This window comes from Nilaparvata lugens, chromosome X, assembly GCF_014356525.2.
Source record: "Nilaparvata lugens isolate BPH chromosome X, ASM1435652v1, whole genome shotgun sequence".
NCBI lineage: Eukaryota > Metazoa > Arthropoda > Insecta > Hemiptera > Delphacidae > Nilaparvata > Nilaparvata lugens.
The window spans coordinates 88510194-88532961 of NC_052518.1; the positions used below are offsets into that span (position 1 = coordinate 88510194).

The following is a 22768-nucleotide window of genomic DNA, read 5'->3' on the forward strand; positions in this document are numbered from 1 at the left end:
TTAAAATGATGAATTATACTCTCTGTTTCTTACAGGGAGCTCTACTTCTTCCACACTGGTCAACCCGATAGAAAATTGTCACGTATTCGTTCTGCCATAATATATTTTTTCCATAAAATAGAAGAAACTTTTCTTCGATGTAAACTGATCCTGGTGGATTAATAATTTAATTGAAATATTTTTACAGGGAGAGAATTAACATTTTCTGTAATTGCTCTTGGTTTCAAGTGATATTTTAATAATTAATATTGGTAGCCATGTTATAATGAAGCATCAAACAAGTTAATTTTAAAAAAATCAACTTTTTTGATTTTCATATACTGTGGTATTATTGAGATAGTAAAACCTTCATAATAGAAAAATATTAAGGATTCCATTCCATATGTCTCAATAAACATTTAAATAATGTTGAGAAACTAGGTTCAACTGAAACTATTGATAAATAATGCAAGCGATGGTTGAATCAAAAATTTGAACAAAATACCCGTTGATAACCCAAAATATAAAGACAATCATTGTTTATAGAATTATTGTGTTATAGAAATAGTTTTAAAGCCACTCAATAGTTTAGATATAAAACAAATAGTCATGCATGTTCCACATTTTGTGTTTATTTTTATAGAAAAGTTTTTCAATTCGATACACTAGTACCCTTTCTTGTTTTTCAAGACACTCATTTATGAATTAGTTTACCGGGTTACATTTTATAAGCGTTTATTTACTTGAAAGTGATATTTAGTCGCTATCACGGACGAATTGGTGAGAGAGTAGTGATGAGAGAGTAGTGCACAGTGCACACTCATTCCTCCTACAACTTGGTGGTATTATTCAGTGGACTAAGGTCGTATCACCCACTCCAACACTTTTCGTAAATATTCGTAACTATTCTCCTCTATATATCTCCACTACTATCAATCCTAGTGTAGTATACCAGATGTTATGCAAAACACATGATATAAATTAGTTATAATATTATATAGTTTGTTGATTTGGAATTACTCTCTCTCTCTTTCTCTCTCTCCTACATGTTATGATGAAGATTACACACGTTAAATACTCAATCTTGATATTTATTTTATTCTAATATTCTACATGGAGCAGTCGGTGAATAAAAGTCACAGCAAATGTCAACCATTTGACGGAACAACCGAAGATTGGATTTATTGGCACGAAAGATTCTAGATTTTCCTACGAAATGGAAACATCAAAAACGAAGACAAAAAGCGATACTCACTACTTGAGAATCTCGGATTGCAACCATTCAAGATAGTTTTTGATTCTATGCATCCGACCCCCATAAACAACATTGAAATATGTTCTGAAATATGCTCAGTAAAAAAACTGGGTTTTAACTTTTGAAACTGATGAAGAAGCCAAGCGTCTGCAATCAGATGTTGATGCTTAAATAAAAAAGATTGAACATTGCTCCCGCAATTATAAAACAGGCGTTCCCAGCTAGAGTTTTCGAGGCAACTACATCGCCGCCTCCCATGCCTACGCAGTTTTACATGTCGAATAATGGAATACCTTACCATTTTAAAAATGGGACTGCCTTCTCTCAGCCTTCCCAACTTCAGGCCGCTCCTATGCGCGTCGCAGCAGAAATGTATCCAGGTGCTGCATACATGCCTGCTCAAACGCCCCAGGCGGACGCACCGATGATGTAAGCAAAGATACGTGGAAAAGATTGTTGGAACTTATTTAGTTTTTCTTGTAAGATTCCAATTCTTCAGTTCTGGCTGCTCGGGAATGGCGGCAACCATGACGGGAGGGGCACCATAGGGAGGGTATTGGCCGGGGGGGACTTGCGGCATGTAGTAGTCGCTAGTCGCCGGCAGCCGGGGGCGGCACAAAATATGGTGGGGTGCCGTGTGGCGACATGGAAATCGGCGATGGTGTGGTCGTGTCGTTGTTCAACGAAGCCATTTGTTGCGTGTACATGATCGGATTCTGCATGCTTACATCATCGGTGCGTACGCCTGGGGCGTTTGAGCAGGCATGTATGCAGCACCTGGATACATTTCTGCTGCGATACGCATAGGAGTAGCCTGGAGTTGGGGAGGCTGGAAGAAGGCAGTCCCATTTTTAAAATGGTAAGGTATTCCATTATTCGACATGTAAAACTGCGTAGGCATGGGAGGCGGCGATGTAGTTGCCTCGAAAACTCTTGATGTTGGACATGTAGAAATCGGATTGGACAAAAATTGGTACTGCTGCGACTACTACATGCCCCCCCCCCCGGCCAGTACCCTCCATACGGTGCCCCTCCCGTCATGGTTGCCGCCATTCCCGAGCAGCCGGAGCTGAAGAATTGGAACCGTACAAGAAAAACTAAATAAGTTCCAACAATAGACACATCTTTTCCACCTTCGATCTCAAGATATATCATTATCAACAAAAAGCTTACAAGAAGCAACAACAAAACATGACACAACACTTGCAAAATTTTCAAACTATCTCTGAAGTGGTTGGACACACCGATGATGTAAGCATGCAGAATCCTATGATGTACACGCAACAAATGCCTTCGTTGAACAACGACACGACCACATCATCGCCGATTTCCATGTCGCCCCACCATATTTTGTGCCGCCCCCGGCTGCCGGCGACTAGCGACTACTACATGCCGCAAGTCCCCCCCGGCCAGTACCCTCCCTACGGTGCCTCTCCCGTCATGGTTGCCGCCATTCCCGAGCAGCCAGAACTGAAGAACTGGAATCTTACAAGAAAAACTAAATAAGTTCCAACAAAAGACACATCTTTTCCACCTTCGATCTCAAGATATACCATTATCAACAAAAAGCTTACAAGAAGCAACAACAAAACATGACACAACACTTGCAAAATTTTCAAACTATCTCTGAAGTGGTTGGACAACAGATGCAAATGTAAGTAAAGAATTACTACCATATTACAATAAACGTGAAGAACTATCATTTGAAAATAAGGCCATGTAGAATATTAGAATAAAATAAATATCAAGATTGAGTATTTAACGTGTGTAATCTTCATCATAACATGTAGGAGAGAGAGAGTAATCCCAAATCAACAAACTATATAATATTATAACTAATTTATATCATGTGTTTTGCATAACATCTGGTATATTACATCTTCCCCCTTTCTTCTTAAATTCAATCTGCATATGGCAGTTGAGTCCACCCCCCCCCCAAAGTCCAATCCCAGGTTCCGGGCAACAAACTTAAAGTTCCTCGCATCATCCAGCCATTCTTTTTATCAATTTCAGTCTCTACAACTAGCGGTGGTGTCATTCCAGGTTGTGACAGGGATAACCGAGTATTCTTCCGTATTGTCTTTCTTTGAAAGTTTCTATTATTCTTTTTTCATCTATGTTTTCAAATCACAAAGTCAATTTCCCAGTTTCAGTACAGCCTTCTCATTTTCAATGACTGTTTCATTGGCAGTCTGCATATGAACAGTCTGTATATGGTACTCTTCAGTGGTGAAGAGAGAGTTTGATGCTGGGAGAAGTCAATCTCAATAATATTTGATGTCTCGCAGTCTTCGAAAAGTTGGACGCTTGTAGCGGTCACATTGTCTGACCTTGAAAAATCGCATTTGCTCTGTCGCTCATTAATTAGTCTTGTGTTGCTTGAGAAAAGTCCTGCTTATTTTGAAACCACAACGTGGAGCGTTCAACTTTCCTAATTCAATGCCTAAGATTTTATCTGGATTCAGAATAAACCTTATTTGACTTTGCATACTGCCAAATGCTGATCTAAGTATGTGGTATAGATTGGGTTTCTAGTCTTGACATTTCGGTTGAGGTGTTCTGCCCAGAGTTCAGCTGGACCAGAACCCTCAATCTTTGAGAAGTTTGTAGACTGTACAAACTTCTCAAAGATTGAAGATTTTGATCAAATCCAATAATATTTCAACTAGATATCTGAAACTCTGAAGCAAAAACGTATGTTGAGAAACAGTTCATCTAAAGAAAACGTATCAAAATCTGCAATCTTCAATCTGAGAAGTTTGTCCAGTTTCACAAGAATATGGAACCAATACGTGAGATCAGTATCTTTTAATATGGAAATGACAGCTCAACTATCGAGTATAATTCACCAAATGATGTGAACTTCAATATTTTCTCAGATAGTGCAATGAGTATGAATATGTAAAGTTACAAATTAAGTAATTATTATGTTGATCTATGTATTTGGCATGTATAGGGTTTCTATTCTTTGCATTATGGTTGAAGTGTTCTGCCCAGAGCTCAGCTGGTGGGATTTGTCCAGTTGTTAGCCTATTCTTGGCATCACAATATTGGTAATTCAATCTTCCGTGAAATCTTGCTCTGTATCTAATCACTTGTCACCAATTCTTGCAGTTGGTACTTCTTCAATCAGTCTTGTGGTTGTGTGTTTGTCACTTATCAGCTGGAATAGCTAGATCATAATTTTGATCAATAGCGGTCTCTCATATCATTGCATCTCTTGTATCAGTCCTATTGCATCTCTTATATTTGATTTGACTAGAAACTTCACTTTCCTCAGATCAGGACGTTTGATTTTCTCAATTACCCACGCACTCATCCCATTACCCAAGAGCTTATATGAGCATTATCAGCAACAACAAAAAATATTTGCAGTATATAGGCCTGCATATTTTTAAATGCATTGCATAAGTACCCTTTATATTTATAAAAAGGGGTACCAGTATATTGAATTGAAAAACTTTTAAATACCGGTATCTCTAAAAAATAAATAACATTTATATTGGAATTGTTCGATTCAAGTATTCAATACCGGTAATTACATGTTTCTGTTTCAGGGACTTCGGTGCTTTCATCCAAATACAAAAAATATTATCTTGAACAGTACTCTTCAGGAGTACTGAAGTGAAAAGCACTCCTAGAGAGTACGAGCACGTCATAGTAGAAATCAATCAATCTTCATAAATCCTCATTTTGGACTGAAAACTCCATGTCTCCAAGACTGTACTCATTTTCTTGGATCTGATGATCATGGGGTGAATACTTACAACTATCACTTTGTAATAATTCTATTCTCTCCTATACAGACATATTTTATGGATCACTGAGATCAAGTTCGATAACCTATTTTTATTTTATATTTTATAATGTTATTGAATAAAAATACTGAGAAATTGTCAAAAACCATAGATTTATTGATACTTAGAAAGACCGGTTTCGGTTGTTGTGATAAAATAGTTTATCAGAGATTAACAATGGTGTAACAACCGAAACCGGTCTTTCTAAGTATCAATAAATTTGTGGTTTTTGACAATTTCTCGGTATTTTTATTTAATATGAATAATTACCACAATATCAACTTCCCAACTACACAAAAAAAGAAAAAAATATAATGTTAGACTCCAAATCAATGCAACCATCAGTGATCAATTCACTGAGTTTTCTATATTATTCTTTTCTTTGAGGAGTCAAAGAAATAATAGTATGTCAAAAATAATATCAAATGATATTCATTCTCGGTTTAATTAATTAAGGATTTTCCCAACCGGAACAGGGGTGGATACAGCAATTTCCTAATTTAATATCTATTCATACTCATTGCACTATAATTACTCATTACTCATTACACGGTACTCACTGCAATCTATAATCTGAGAAAATATTGAAATTTACATTATTTGGTGAATTATACTCGGTAGTTGAGCTGTCATTTCCATTTTCAAAAATACTAAACTGACGGATTTGTTCCATATTCTTGTCAAACTACTTAAAGATTGAAGATTTCGATACGTTTTCTTTAGATGAACTGTTTTTACACATAATTTTTGGCTTCAGAGTTTCTGATGTCTAGTTGAAACATTATTGGAATGATAAAAATAATATGTTCTCCGACGTGTCTAAAGACAAAACCCCCCGATGGATTACAGATAGACAAATCTTACCAGCTGAACACTTGTCAATTTCTTTGGATGAGAGCACTGTAGTCACTGATACTGAGAGAGATGTAAGGATTGATTACTCTAATCAAACAATTCTAATGGAAGAAATAATGTGTAAAGGAATTCAAATTATATACATCTGCTTAACACCTTGATGGTTCATGAAATATTTTATCATATCGCGCTTTCTTCCATCCATTTCTTTTAATTGAAACTTTTTGAAAAAATCTTACTTTTCAGGAAGATGTGAGCGCGTAGCTAAGCTACGATCTTTGGGTATTGTATTTCCGATAAATAGTTCAAGCATTCTTATTGGTATTTAAATGCCTTTGTTTATTGTGGAACTGATGGATATTTTTTAATATTTCTTGAAGATTCAAATAGGTAAAATACAAAAGGTTCATTGAAAAATAGCCATCAGTTTCACAATAAATAATATAGGTGTATCCAAATACCAATAAGAATGTATTTATCGGAAATACAGGGTTATCATAAAAGAATGGTGCGGTTTCAAGCATTGTTTAAAGAAAAACAGAATTACTTACAATTAATGTTTTTTTTAATCTTATTTGTCATCTCAAACAGTTTTTTTACATAATCAATAAATTTCAATATGGACTTGAACCACTTAAAAAACAGGATTAATGAAGCAATGACAACCATAACCGAAGAAATGTTAGCGAATGTTTGGAGAGAAGTTGAATATCGTTTGGACATTTGTCGAGCGACTAAGGGCGCTCACATTGAAATTTATTGATTATGTAAAAAAACTGTTTGAGATGACAAATAAGATTAAAAAAAACATTAATTGTAAGTAATTCTGTTTTTCTTTAAACAATGCTTGAAACCGCACCATTCTTTTATGATAACTCTGTATTGGGTTACAAATGTCCAAACGATATTCAACTTCTCTCCAAACATTCGCTAACATTTCTTCGGTTTTGGTTGCCATTGCTTCATTAATCCTGTTTTTTAAGTGGTTCAAGTCCATATTGAAATTTATTGATTATGTAAAAAACTGTTTGAGATGACAAATAAGATTAAAAAAAAACATTAATTGTAAGTAATTCTGTTTTTCTTTAAACAATGTTTGAAACCGCACCATTCTTTTATGATAACTCTGTACAATACCCAAAAATCTAAATCTTTGGATAGCTTAGCTATGCGGACACAACATCTTCATGAAAAGTCAGTTTTTTGAAAAAGTTTCAATTGAAAGAAGTGGATCGAAGAAAGAGTGATGTGATAAAATATTTTATGAACCATCAAGGAAAATCAGAAAAACTCACAGAAGAATTCAATGCTTATTGCGACTTTCCCGCATCTGTTCCAAGATTAACGCACAGGAATACACATCTATAATTTTTTGATCTAATAGTGGCTTAATGAAAGAGTATTTGTTATTCGAATCTAGAATCTATATAAGTAAAGATTTTAATTTATATCTATATTGATAAATATGATACTAACATTACGTCGCTTTTCTTGAATTCATCATGAATGAGCAATTATTTTTCAAGTGCGATTTTAAAAACTACACAACGAATGGAATAAAATTGAAGATCAAAAATGTTTTGTTCTAGTCATTAATTTGCAATGGTATGTTGATTTTCTCCAATATCTTCTGCCATTCTAGAAACAAAATCCAATGTTATATTTTACTTTATTGAAATATTTTGTCATCAATTCATTATTTATATGTGATAGGTTTCATCTCAACTAACTTGTTTGATCATCACTAAAAAAATATTAAATTTATTGGATTCATCTTAGATAGATTTACAAGATTCTAATCAAATAAAGTGTAACTTGATAATAATTTTCAAATTATTTTTGTAATAATAATTGATAAAATTGTAGCTGGACAGAATTTGAGAGATATTGTAAGTGTCAATCTATTAATGATTCAAATTATAGTTGTAATCGTCTGACTCAATAAAAACTCTCTTTCATCAAAGATTTTTGTTCCTTTATCCTCCCTATTTCAGCCTCTATTTCCATCAAGAGGAATTAATACTAATTGTTTTGAAGTAAATGACTACTTGGAGTTTCCTTGATCTGTGATTTCTGAAAATAGTGTATGGTTGGGTTTACTACTTCCCAAGTAATATTGATTCAGGATCAGGAATAATGTACTATGTATTAAAATTCATTTAGGGATTTTAGAGGAATTTATTAACATTTTTACATCATCTTATCACATCTTCACATGAATCAATTTTTTCACAAGTATGCCAAAACAATGTCGCAAAAACTATCTACCTAAGTCTAATATTTACATATTTGTCAAATATAAACAAAAGTAATAGATACTATTACTAATACATGATCAAATTTATTAACTACTTCTATGCAGTGGAAGATATATTTTCAAGGTTTGAACTATACATCAATTATTACATTCTTATTAATAATAATTAAAAATTTGCTGCTCAACACTATAATATTTTTATTTTATAGAAGAAGTTGAAAAAACGTAACGTTGTCATCTTGTTGATTGACAAACGTTAATTAACAGTTCACATTATTGCCACAAGATTAGGCCTATATAATTAACATTATAAGCTGAGCATTATCGTAAATTTTTATGCATGACCGAAAAAGACAGTTTTTTCGATTTTTATGCAGTCTTAATGATAAAAGTATGTCAACTGAAACTATTAAATAACTATACAGACGCTGACACACTAATTTATAATCATCAAATTATTCATACTAAGCCAACTATTTTGGAGCTTTGCAATATGTGGCGCTTATGAGCTTATGAAACACATTTGTGAGAATATTCTAGTTACTGTTTGATTCCATGCCTATCTGAAAAATAATTATAAATGGTTAAAACTATCAAAATATATAAGAACAAGTACAATTAAATACAGAAATTACATAGGAACTAGTATAGGCCTGTATGTTGTTGAAGTTGTGAAACATTCGACCGAGCTGATTTAGTATGAAACACTTGGTAATCCAATGCTTATAATCTAATTGACAACCTTTGTCTATTCATTTTACTCTCGGCATATAATACAGCATCATGTATAGTGGGGAAGCACGTTATAAGATTGTTTCCAAAGACACCACATAATTGCATTGCATCATGTACAGGACCTGGAACAGGGATGATACATAAATTCAAATAATGAAAAATACATAGCATCAGTTTTGTGAATTGAATTTTTACATTATTAGTATCAGAGTAATATTAGAGTTTTTTAAAGAGATTTATAGTAGTAGAATATAAAGAAAATAAAAATCTCAGTACCCTTTTTTTTAAATATTTTATCACAACATGTTTCGGTCATTTTGTGAATGATTTTTTTTTGCTTATTAATTATGTAATAAGTAATTAAATTATTTAATTTGATTGTAATAATTAATTTAATTATTAGACATAAAAAAGGGTAATGAGATTTTTATTTTCTTTATATTTATATTACAAGTAGCCCTATACAGGAAAGAGATAAATAGTAGTAGGGGATATCCCCAGGGTATCCCCTGCCTCAACTGTGACAAGCAATATGTAGGCCAAACAAATAGGAGAATCTCTGCTAGGATTGATGAACATAAATTAAGCATAAAAAATCAACAATCAACCTCAGCCCTATATAACCATGTGAAAAACACTGGTCATACAATAAATTTCGTGAATTCCAAACAAATAGCCAGCATTCGAGATTTTCAAGTCAGGATTGTGAGAGAGGCGTTGGAAATCGAAAAGCAAGGCTCTCTAAATAAAAGAGACGACAGCCTCAACGTGTCTCCCTTATGGAAGTTAATTTTGAATACCAAACGCCCAGTACCTGGTACAATGAAACCCGCTACAGCACCATTGTCACCAAAACAAGACAACATTCCTGGAATTTCACTCACCCAACAGCGCCAGCACAAGCAAGTGGAGGGAGGGGGTAGGAGGTATGCTCTTCGACCCAGAAAGAATACCTAGGACTCAGTGTGGATTTCGACGCCACCCTCAGAAGATGTCGTCTGCGATGGCGACGAAACGTCAGACTCAAGTAAGTCAAAACAAACGGATGTACCCGGTTAATTCTTTTACATATAATATATATATATATATATATATATATATATGTATAATAAATTACAGCATCTACTATAAAGTTTACAATGTAGCTACGTCACACTCTCTATAGCAGAACATAGATTTCTATCTGTTTAACCACAAAATTGAAGGTGACCATTTCAAGAGCCGAACTCCTCTAAATACCATTTATGAGTTTGAAAATAGCATTCCGGTAGTTCGTAACCCAATTAAAGGTGTAGGTCCACTCATCTCTCATCATCCGTCTCATTGCCCACGCACAAGCCTGGAGCTTATGTGGGCATCATCCTCTCCATTCTGCTTTCCAGAAGATCTATCTCATTCCACAATTATTTATTGTATTTATTTTCTCTTCACCTTTGTATCCTACTATGACTTGAGCGACTATTCACTCTCTCATTATCTAATCATTTTTTCCATTTTTTGTTACATAATTTAATATTTTTTTATTCCCCATTTCATATCATAATAATAAAAAAGAAAAGTAATTTAGTATTTAACTGGAATTGCAGAAAATAGCTACAGTATATGTATATATTTAATAGTTAGCGGCACTACTTGTATAATAAGTTCTACTACTCATCGAAGTCTATAGTGTTCTCCAAACGAATTTATTGACTTGATTTTATATAGCATTTCCTTGTACTAAGGTATGTGTACGCAGTGCGAGCTTTTCAAATCAAATTTCATTTATTCAATGAGTTGCGTAGAAAAGACAAGCTTGACAACATTGAATCGTCACAATCAATAATAAAGCACAGAACATTATAGTGCAAGGAGGAGACGTCTAAAACAACTTTGCCTCTAGGAGCACCTCGTGGAAGAAATCGATCAATTTCAGTTAATTTAAAGGAAATGTTTATTTTTTATTAATTCAATGATATTTAATTTTCTTCCCTCAAGACATCCACTTTGTATGGCGCTCTTTTTAGAACGTCCCTTATCCTTTCGATTATCTTTGGAAATTTGGAGAAATCTTAAAAATTATGGGGGAGTCTATTTATACTTTTTTATTGAGCAATTATTCATTATTTTTTGCTCCAGGGCTGCGTACTTTCATCCCATGATGTGGGGTAAGAGTATACAATGATGGAATTTGGTTGGATGATTATATCTCTGATTTTTAAAGTGTAATGTTCCAATTCAACGTGAATATTGCCAATGCTCTGTACCAAGTGTATGATATGAAAAAACCTGAATATTGATGTAGGCCTACAGTTTCCATGGATATGGAAAAATCAAGAAGTTGCGTACTTTTACCCCCACCTACCTGGGTAACTGTGTAAACCTTTACATCAATTCCAGTATCGGGTTACTTTTAAAAATTCGACTGAGTCATTGTCAATATTGTAGAACCGTTCCATAATAATTGAATAAAAACAATCAACTTGAAAATGTGACGTGTGTGGTGACGAAACATGGTCCTGTATCAAATAAAACTGTGTAGAATTTGACAACATATGTGTGTTTTTATTTAATTACTTTTAAAACTTTATAATCTAAGAATTATTCATCTTGGAATGAGGCTTGGTGTTTGCTAAAATTATTTGTATTCCACCCTACATTATGCACATTTTTATTTCTTCAATAATATTCAAAACTGACTTAGGATAGGGTCTATTATTTAAATCCGATAAAACCCATAGAGTCAGATTGTATGGGGCTCTTAAATTTATTCAATATTTTATCTATATTTATTCCATGCTTATTTTATCCATTCCATATTTTGTACAGACAATGAATTTTCGAAATGGCACAACAGGCTTATGCCCAAAACCGTTCCTATTTCAAATATGTGAGCTCATGAGTCTCATTTTCAAAGATTTACCCTTCAAATAGAGAAAAACAAATTTCCAATTTGAAAAGCTGGTTAGAGCGCTGGAGGGAGGTTACTGTAAATAGCATAACTGGGGAGTTACCCCAAATAGCATAGCAAAGACCCTCAAGGACAATAGCAGACCTGGAATCAGCAGACGGCCAAGCAAGAAGTCAAGAGACAACTGAGAGAGCTGTTGGCTCAGAGTGGGGAACCATCCAATGTTGTAATGGCTGTGCATGAGAGTGAAGTTGCTGTTGCTATTATAACAGTTCAAAGCACCAGGCATAAATGGCATAGATGGCTGAGATTGTAACGCACATTGGCAAAAATATGTGATGTGGCTTTCACAGCTCTACACAAGGATGCAAATTCCCCCCTGAATGGAGCCAAGATCTTAATGCCTAATAATAATTATGCGATCTTACCTCCAACCGCAGCTAAGAGTATGTTGACAGATATCTGAGAAAACTCCTGAGCAATCGATGAAATCGTTGATGACCCTGCTGGATCCACGTACTGCATAGCTGACAAATTCAATATAATGAATTGTATCTGAAACATGATCAACATTTTTGTTCAGTTTTTAGATACGGTAATTATGTAATCTAATTTAGACCGGGTCAGCTCTTAAACTTTTTTAAAATCTTCAGTACCTATTTATACTTTATTATATATTAGCATGTAATCCGTGTTCCGCAAGGATCTTATCTAATTAAAAACACTCACAAGTTGTATTATTAATACTAAGCGTATGTTACACATAGATAAGAGACAGGCAGACACACGTTAACGGAAGCAACATAATGTAAATGATGTAAATTGAATATGTTTTATATTAATCAGTTGAAATCATGTGTCAGCACATAAAGGGCAATCTGTGTGATAACTCCCAAATAGCATCAGCTTTTATAAAAGGATGGAAAAATTATAGAATTGGAATGCAATTAATAACAGCTGACTAAATGCTAAATCACAACAATTTGTGATCTTGTGTAACCGGTGGAGGTTTATAAAACACCTGTATCAACACCTATACAAGTTACACTTGTATCCCGAAAAAGGATCCTGAGTATCCTGAGTCAATTTTGTTGTTCAACGAACTTGACCTGTAAAAAGTTTGGTTGATTGATTGAGTACTTTATTTACTGGCTTATACACTCATATACAATAGATTACAATACAGCAAAATTATAGATGAATTTACATAATATAGACTAAGAAAAAAATATTGAACTATATATGATATGAGAAAAGCAATTTGGAATAACTATAAATAATATTGTTATGCATCTACTAAATTGGCATATACATATACATAAATTGGCGGAGCTTTGGACACATTTTTTCTTCTACAAAAATGCCTCTATTCAGTTGAGGAATTCTTAGTATAGCCTTAATACAATATTTTTTAAGTAGCACGCCTTCATTACTTACCTATAATTAAAAGTGTTTTATGACTTTAGACATGTTGATTGGTGTAAATGTTTGTTTGACGATTGTTTTAACATGTAAAAGTGTTTCTGACAATAAAAGTGATTTGATTTGATTTGATCAATGTCCATTCTTTGGAAAGAATATTAAAAATATCCTTCCCACTAACTCTCTACCAAAGGTTCGAAGAGTAAGAGTCAAAATTTGAAGCTGATTGATCAATTATTCAATAAGTTATTGTAGAACATACAAAGAAATAAACCCACAGACGGACAATGACTTTTGCCTTGAGTGAGAACTCGCTAACGCTCGTTCAATTATTACTATGCTATAAGTCCTATTTTCCTATTACAATGTATTAGATTTGTACATCATTTTTCAATTCTATCACGTGATACTGACCTTTCCATTTTCTATGTCATCGTCAGAAGTCGATTTTCCCTTAACTACCAGATTCACTTCATTTTCTGCACACTCCTTGTAAATTTGATGAACAGCCTTCTTGAAGTAAACTCTATTTGCAAAGTTGAGGCCACCAGCATAATGGACGATACACACACCTTTTACTTCCTCAGTCTGAAAACATAACAAAAGTTAACAATATTGTCGCAATATCACAGAGAAAAGATAGCATGAGCTATATAGTAAAATTCAAATCAAAATCCATTTTATACATTCCAATTACTGTTAAATTGCTATTTATAGATAAATAGGTAACGAATTCAATGATCTTCGAAAAAATCCAGAATTACAATTTCAAAGGATAACAAAAATCAATTGACATGGCTCAATTCTATGAGCCAGAGTTGGTAGTCTGGTAGTTGTCTGTTCCGTTTAACATCACAACACCGTTATTATACACTAGTTTCTCCAGTCTATTCTACAATTCTTTCGGGCAAAAGCTTAACAATTTCCATTTATAATCAGTAATTTTGAATTTTTATTACTTTGGAGTTGCTAGTACATCTATGAATCTATATCTGATTTTATTCACCTTGTCAATCTGAATTACAATAAAAGAGTTCACCTTGAGTCCGACTTCATCTATTCATTTATGGAATCGATTCTATACATAGGAAACAAGAAACTCACACAGCTCAAAACTTCTCTTCTTTATAATTTTGGTGAATTGCACAGATGAGCGTCATGTTATTATAATTTCTGTGAAGATTTCACTTTTCACAAAAACTGTATTGACTGTGAGTTTGGGATTTTAAAGGCTATAACAATTTTTATTATTTCAATGCCTCATTCATTATAAAATTGTGTGATTGCAGGAATGCAGTTGTCATTTACCTTGGTATACCTTGTAGAGTCCACATATATGTCTGTATTGGGAAGTCTTGCTAGTTGGCAAGTGTATGGCTTCATGCCTTGAATGAAAATAGTAACAATTGATACAAAAACGCCAACCAGAAGTCCAATGTCTATTTCGACTAGTATGACCGTGAGATATGTTACAAGCCATGTGATTCCATCCAGCGTCGACATTTTCCAGATGCGGAAAAAGTCTTTCACTTGAAATAGCACACCTTTCAATGCGACTATGATGAGAGCAGCCAGGAAACACTGTAAAAGTGAAAAATAATTTCGGTAAAATAGTAAAATAGAAAATTATTATTAGGAAGATTAAAATTGAAAAAACTAGCAATCAAACAGTAACAAAATAGAATCGCATTAATTCAACAACTGATTTTCTAATTTTTAGTGAAATCTGGTAGTTGTAGCTACAAATAGTATTTTCGCAGGAAATCTGTTTAAAAAAGCTTCTTTTGTGACATGGACTGATTTTTGGGAAAAATATATTTACCACCTTTTTGAAATATTATACTGACTTACATTTTTTACCATTCAAGTCAAAACTTCAGTCCTATACGAAATTTCCTTAGATGCTCAATTGATCTGTAGAGTATTATTGAGTACCATTGAGTAAATGCTTTAGATTAGTCATTTCGATGTTCATTGATTGATGTTGTTCCATACGATAATCTCAATATTTTAGGTGATAATTATTAGTCATTTGTTATTTCTCCAGTCAATAATAATGTACCAGGAAGTAAGTTTAAAATAATAACCACTCTTCGTGATAAATCAACAATCTTAATGGATAAAGAATGATTCATTTGAATAAATATTGAGTTCGGTAATATTGAAATTGAGTACTCAAGTAAAAAATAACAAAAATAATAGTGCTGTTTTTGTGAGGGTACCGTACGTTTTTGGTTATGTGCCAGTACGCCGTACCGTTAGGACAGTACGGGAATTTACCGTCACCTCATGGGACAATAACATAAAAAAGTTTTGATTCAATTTTTGAAACTTATTTGAATCCTCCCTTCCATTTATTTTGAATTTTTTCCGGGGGGCGGCCCCTATTCTGAAAAACAACAAAATAAATTGTTTGTTAAACGATTGAAGAAATTTTTGATCTACTTCTCTTGAAAACTCACTCTTGGCAATGGCTCGAAGAATGGAGCGATCCAAAGCAATACGACAAGAAGTACACTGCAAGAGAAAAGACTGGCCACTTGAGTAACACCTCCTGCCATTTCTTGAATAGCGCTCCGGGAAAGCGAAGCAGCGAATGGTAGGCATGAAAAGAACGACCCAACTACATTTCCAACGCCCTAGAAAACATAAAACATCATGAAAATATCCCAACTTAATTTTACTGCATGGAACCTTGAAAATTGAGTTCAAACCTTAATGAGTTCAATGTTTCGATTAAAAGGAATCGAATCAGAGATTGAGTAACATCACAATGGTTCACAGAAGTCAGACGCATATTATTTGAAGCTTACAGTGCGACTACTCATTAACGCTTTTAAGTTATAATGATATTATTGTTCAATGTCGAAAAGCAAACAAAGATAAAACCTATATCGTTCAATTTTATACTGATATAAAAACATTTAAAGATAGAACTTTTTCAGTACTATTCAAAATTTCTCTTCCATGCAACCGCAATGGTAACCTGTTAGTTTTTTGCTCGTGACTGTTAATTGAGTGTATATAATGGAATAAAGGTGATAAAATACACCAGAGGGAATTCAGTATACAACCTCCATGAGCAGAAGTGGCTAGCTAAAATGATGTGGCAGGTACTTTTTCATCGTAAATGGGAAATATGTTATTAATGATGACTCTGTAAGTCATATTTTAGTTACATTTGATAATCTTATATTCATGTTTATCACAACTTCAAGAGCAAAACTCTCTGTGTTGTTGTGAAAGTAATGTGGTTGATATCCAATTATCCATATTGAATGAAAACGCGACTTGATAATGTGAACCACTAATTTATTAAAAGAATTTTAGACACTAGTTTCGAATGTTACACCATTATCAGTCTCTAGTGAACTGAAAGCTTAAGAGAAGCTATAAAAACATTAATCGATTGATTTCAATCTTATAAATCAAGATAATTGTACAACGAGATACAATATTAGCAAATTAGCAATATTGTTCAATAAGCAATATACAAAGATAATATTGTAAACGAGATAATAAATTGGAGATTTCAAACGAAGGAGCAAGAGCAACCTCAATCAAGAGGAACATCAAGTACCGTAGGTAGTTTTCATCCGATCAAGAGCAGAAACAGAACATAAGTTTCATATAGAGCTTTGAGGATTGCTGCGAATTGCTAATAAAGCAATCGCAGAACAATGTTCAAGAAATAATAGATCAATTATTGCTCTATGATTCACAATTGAAGTTCAGTTTCACAAACGTGCAAAGCAATGATAACTTTGTAAAATTACTTATAATTTATGACTCAATGATTGAATTTATAAAACTTAAACAAATCAGTGATGTTTAAAATGTACATAATGACAATGAACCCAAAAATTTAGAAAGATGAAGAAAATTATAGTTTTTTACTAAGCTGTTATATAGCAGTGAAGCTATCACTAAGATCTTCGAGTATAAAGTTCCATTCTTGCCTGAATTATTGTAGTTGAATTGAGGAGGTTAATTTTCGGGATGACTTTTGCATTACAACGAATCTATGAAATACTATGCTGATTTTCTTACCTGTGCCAGAAGTTCCTGGTTCGAATCGATTGTATATTTCAGTTTTTGAGCAAAAATCAAAGCCATTGAGACACTTATGATGTAGGCAACTACTGAAATCACGAAACTGTCCAAAGCTACCAACGACAAAAGCGACAATTTTGGTGCTGCAGCTTCTGGTAGTCTGTAAAAAAAATAATTTCAAACATAATTTCATTTATAATAACAGGATTTTCACATTTATTTGAAGTGATGGAAATGGTGAATCGTCATGAAACTTGACTTAACCTTATTGGATATGTTCAAAAACCAGTGAATCATGGCCAAGCCACATACATGAGGTTTTTTTCAGAAGAGTCTGAAGGGCAGGAAGCTGATTCCAAACGCCAACCCAAGCAACTTAACGGAGAGCTTCCTGCCCTGACGAATCGTTTCAAAAGCGCCTCATGTCGCTTGTCCCTTATAATGCAGTTATAATGATGGCAATCTATGTGATAAAAAAATAGTATGAATAGAATGAGTTGATATTATTGAAAGAAGAATAAAGTGAAGAAACCTTCATACATTTTTGTCATAGTCATAACATATTGAAATATTTCAAAACTCGATTCATGATCATAATATTAGGTAATTACGATCACCAGTTTTCAAGGGATTTTTAAGGTCATAATGACATTGAAGTCTTGGAAAAACATTTTATGAATGTTATTGGCATTTTCTTTCAATTTCTCTATTGAGTGGATGTTAGTATTTTTAAATATTTTAAAAAAACTTGATAATAAGTTCCAAAGTTTCAAGAATATGTCAATTTTTGAAAAAAGGACACGGTTTTATTCAATCTTCTTATTTTTCCTCTAATAAAGCTTGTATTCATTGGTTTCACCGAAAACTCATTCCATGATTCCTATATTTTCGTGAGTTTCCAATATTTCGCAATGGATGGGCTATAAAGTGGAATAGGAGCGAACTATTTTCAAGTTGAACTATGCGTATGAAGAAAGAATTTAATATTGATTGAATTATTGTGGTTTCATGAAATGATTTGCCTCTTGAAAATATTAATTATTGGATTGATGAAAAACAAATATAGCCTATTTGTAGTAGAATACAATAATTGATAAAATAGATTAATAGAATAACAGAATAACAAAATAACAAAATAAAATGAGTGAAAATGGCATAGTATAATGATACAAGCACTTACCCAACAGCTATATGTCCAACAACTGATAAATTGTGAGTGTCAGATATATAGGCATATCGTGATAGTAGGGTACCAGCTAAGACAACTATCAGTTCTATAGGAATTGGGATTATTGACTTCTTACTAATCCATGGCTGAAACGAGAAATATATATAAATTTATTTCATGAGGAAGATTTAATTATGACCTAAACTCAATTGAAAATCATACAATTATTCTCTCTCTTACTGAGGAGGTTGTGCTTACGATGATGAAAGAAATGAATGAATGTTTAGTTTTAAGTAGGTTCAAAGTGATTAAAAAGTTTGATGCTCATAAATTTCATCCAGTGGAACTGATCTGCATCTTTCAACTGGAAATTGAGCTCATGCGACTTAATAACTGATCTATATGAATAAGTCACTATCATGAAGCCATGAACTACTTGGTCATCCTCAACTGATAAAAATATTGGATAAATTATATTACCTGGTCCCTCAAAAACCTGAGCAATCGGTTATGTTAATCTCTCGAAAATGTTGATTTTTAAACGATGAACTGAGTTATTGCAAAAATATATTAATATAAACGTTCAGAGTAGTATTTTTTTTGTAATAGGGAGTCCGATGGCAGCATACATTCAAAAGGCACACACTAGGGCTTGATTTTAAGTCAGGCTTAGGCCACAAACTCCTAAAGGCCTACCCTTTTAAATTATTTTGTCACAATAACATGTTCCGGACACTAATGCCCGGAAAACAACATGTTGAAACATGTTGAAACAAAATAATTTAATTGATACTGAGATTTGAATTATAAAAATAATTTTCATTTATATTAAAAATAGCCCTAAAGAAAAAAGACAAAAACTCATGTTCTGTCGTAAATTAGAAAAAACTCTTTGAATAACGAAATGTCATTTTGTGTTAATTTGTAATAAGATTGATGATAAACATTGAATCCGATAGACTATTTTATCAGAACACAACTCTGGAATAATCTTGGATTATCCTCATACTTGAGTAGTAATCCTGGTGTATTTCAATAGAATTGGTAGCATCAACTATTCCTATAGTTGCGTATATAGTAATAGTAATATACTAATAGTAAACTACTATTGTAGCGTACTGAAACCAATGCTAGCCAACATTGGACGAAACAATAATTATACAGTATAAGGAAGTCCATTGACTACTTTCAGGGGTTGATTTCCCACTAGGCATACTTGGCCAGTGACAAAAGGGTGGCAAAGATTTGTGCCGATATATAATGGAACGATTAGACTGTCAGTCAAACGTTGTAAAATGTTCCAAGATACCACAGATGAATTGTATGATTTATGAATGATGATTTTCATTGAACAATGGGGCAAAAACTGTCCCTTTTTCATTTCTATGGAGACTGGGACAGAAGACTTTGTGATGCCAGTAGTAGGAGATGCAAACTTCAGAAAAAGGAAAATTTTGTCAGAAGAAACCAGCGATAATGAAATACAGAGAGCGAGGATATTTAGATACAAATATAACTAATTTTTATAATCAATAAAACATGAAGTACTCTATTATTTCAAACTTTGGAACATTCAAAACAACTGGTTTGGGCTTACTTTGGCCATTTTCAAGTTTGAATGCAACAATTATTTGTATTTGTGATTTTTGCATTTGAACTTGAAAATTGCCAAAGTAAGCCGAAACTAGTTGCTTTGAAATGTTTTCAAGTTTTAAATAAATGGTACTTGATGTTTTTATTAATTTTAATAATGTAGCCCATACAAGTGAAGTGATTCTAATTTTTATAGTTTGTAACTATATTGGTTTGTTGGCAGCCAATGCTGAGTGGTAGATTATTCAACCATCCACGAGTTAACACAATATGAGAGCAGTAAATCGATCGTCAACTGACAACATAAGTCAGAGAGAGAAATTACTGTAACCAATAACAAGACAACCAATCAGAGAGCAGCGATCGCTTCGTCGTGATAACAGCCAATGAGAGTCGAGCAATTGAGAATCCAACCACTCACAAGCTAGCCAATAAGAGAGTAGCAATTTTGTTGACATGGCGGCAGCCAATGGAAGTTGATTAGAGAATATAGAGCTAAGTAATAGACAATTAGTAGATGAATGGATAACTGAAGATATTCTTACTCAAAGAAATATTGTTAGGGAAGCTTATGAGGAATTTAAATTAGTGAGGGATGTTCCGAGTGAGGTCAAATACAAATGTCTAAAGAAAAACTATGCAAAAGAAGTGAGGAAAGCTAAGTGTAAGAAAACAGCTGAAATATTAACAACTAGTACCAATTTTAACTCTGCTGTTTGGGAGGTAATTAATAGAAATAGGAGAGCAGCTCAAAAAGATACAGTTACTAATGTCCCTAGGATAATCGATGAACATGGAAATTATATGGATGATAGTATAGACATTTGTAACTTTTTCAATAAATATTATCAACAGGTTGCATATAATCTCCAAAAGTCACTGAACACTAATACTTATAATACAACTACATTAAATGCTGAGCCAATTGAAAAGGTATTTAAATTTCATCCATTATCAAGAGATGAGTTGTCAAGAATAATAAAAAATTTGAATAACAAAAAAACAGTAGGATTGGATGGGGTCTCAAGCAAAATTTTAAAAGAATGTGAAAATGAATTTACTGGACCCTTTATTGCATCTCCTTAATACTTCACTAGAGCAGGGTATTTTCCCTGATGATCTGAAACAAGGAAAAATTTTGCCAATTTTCAAGAGCGGTGATTCTGAAAGAGTTGAAAATTATAGACCCATTAGTATTCTAAATGTAATAAGTAAAATTTTTGAAAGAGTAGTTTTAAATAGGTTATTGATGCAACTGGAAGAAATTAATTTCATATGTGATGAACAGCATGGGTTCCAGAAAGGGAAATCTACTAAGACTGCAATAGTATCCCTTGTTGAAAGACTAATAGATATAATAGATTCAGGTGAGAAGGCAGCCGCAATATTTCTTGATTTATCCAAAGCTTTTGATTGTGTGAACCATAGAATATTATTGGAAATACTAAAAACTGTAGGTGTGAATGGTATAGAACTAAAATGGTTTGAATCATATCTCATAGGTAGAAACCAGTGTGTTGAGCTTACCAAGGTGGATGGGAATGAAATAGTAAAAATTAAATCTCAAAAACTGGAGGTCCAGGCTGGAGTACCTCAAGGCTCAATTCTGGGTCCCTTACTGTTTCTGTTGTATGTGAACCAATTACCAAAAGAGTTAAAAGATCACAGAGCTCTGTTGTTTGCTGATGACACATCGCTTATCTTTAACAATTATTTATTAGATAGTCTAGAAATAAATGCTTTTACTGGAGTACAGTCAATTGTCCAATTCTTGAAGCAAAGGCAATTAACAATAAATAGTAAGAAATGTCAATTCCTACAATTCAAAAGTAAATATAATTCAGTAGAGGATAGAGAAATAAATGTGTTTGTAGAGGAAAATGAATTAGACCAAGAAGAGAAAGTAGCATTCTTGGGAATTTTATTGGACAGGAAATTAACATGGCATCCTTACATTGAGAGGATATGTAATAAGATATCATCTGGGGTATTTGTCCTGCGGCAGCTTGCTAGGCTGAATGATAAAAAGCTACTGTTAACTGCTTACCATGGACTTATACTATCTCATATTAGGTATGCTATTTTAGTATGGGGTAATTCATCTCAACAAAATATGGACAGAGTGTTTAAGATTCAAAAGAAGGCACTTAGATGTATAGAGAAAGTGAATAGGTTAGACTCTTGTAGGCCTTTATTTAAAAAGCTTGGTCTATTAACTGTGCCATCTTTGTATGTATATGAAGTTGTAATGCATGTGAAAACGAGTGGTGTGATCCAGAATTCAGATGTTCATGAGTATAATACGCGAAACAGAGCAGATTATCATATAATGGGTCACAATAGTAGGTTATTTGAACAAAAACCAGATTATATTGGTAGGAAATTTTATAACAAGCTACCTCAAATCTTGAAAAGTAATGATGATTTGAAGATTTTCAAAAAACAAATGAAAAAATATTTAGTTGATAAAGCTTTTTATAGTGTACAAGAATTCCTTTCAAACCTAAACTAGGTTGAACTACTTAGTGTTAGAATTATTATGTAATAACATGACTTGTCTTATACTCCATGACTGGAGTCTTTAGGACGTAATCTTAAAAAAAAAAAAAAAAAATTGAACAAATCAGAAGCTAACCAATGTAAGATAGCGATTCGAATAATAATTAATTTGTATTAACTTATTAATTTGCGTATAAGGGTTTAGTTCAAGCTTTGCACATATGGTGTGATATTTGTTGACACTCTCATGGTGCCTAGGGGGAAA

The 22768-nt window shown here is 33.2% G+C and overlaps 2 protein-coding genes across 10 annotated transcripts in view; one reads left to right on the plus strand and one right to left on the minus strand.

Moving 5' to 3' along the window:
• LOC111044345 overlaps window positions 1-5088 on the plus strand; it is a 30493-nt gene extending 25405 nt beyond the window's left edge. Inside the window, exon 9 of the mRNA XM_022329459.2 lies at window positions 36-5088. The gene's annotated coding sequence lies outside the window, so the exon portion shown is untranslated. The remainder of the gene's footprint in view (window positions 1-35) is intronic.
• A 2962-nt stretch (window positions 5089-8050) lies between these two features.
• Window positions 8051-22768, minus strand: part of LOC111051798 (sulfate transporter) — a 47037-nt gene continuing 32319 nt past the window's right edge. For all 9 annotated transcript variants that reach the window (XM_039441835.1, XM_039441834.1, XM_039441833.1 and 6 more), the window contains 7 exons: window positions 18424-18557; window positions 17241-17403; window positions 15653-15829; window positions 14499-14771; window positions 13605-13778; window positions 12197-12323; window positions 8051-9000 (listed from right to left, as the gene is read on the minus strand). In XM_039441835.1, the coding sequence (XP_039297769.1) occupies window positions 8867-9000; window positions 12197-12323; window positions 13605-13778; window positions 14499-14771; window positions 15653-15829; window positions 17241-17403; window positions 18424-18557 (1182 nt within the window). In that variant the 3' untranslated portion in view covers window positions 8051-8866. The remainder of the gene's footprint in view (window positions 9001-12196; window positions 12324-13604; window positions 13779-14498; window positions 14772-15652; window positions 15830-17240; window positions 17404-18423; window positions 18558-22768) is intronic.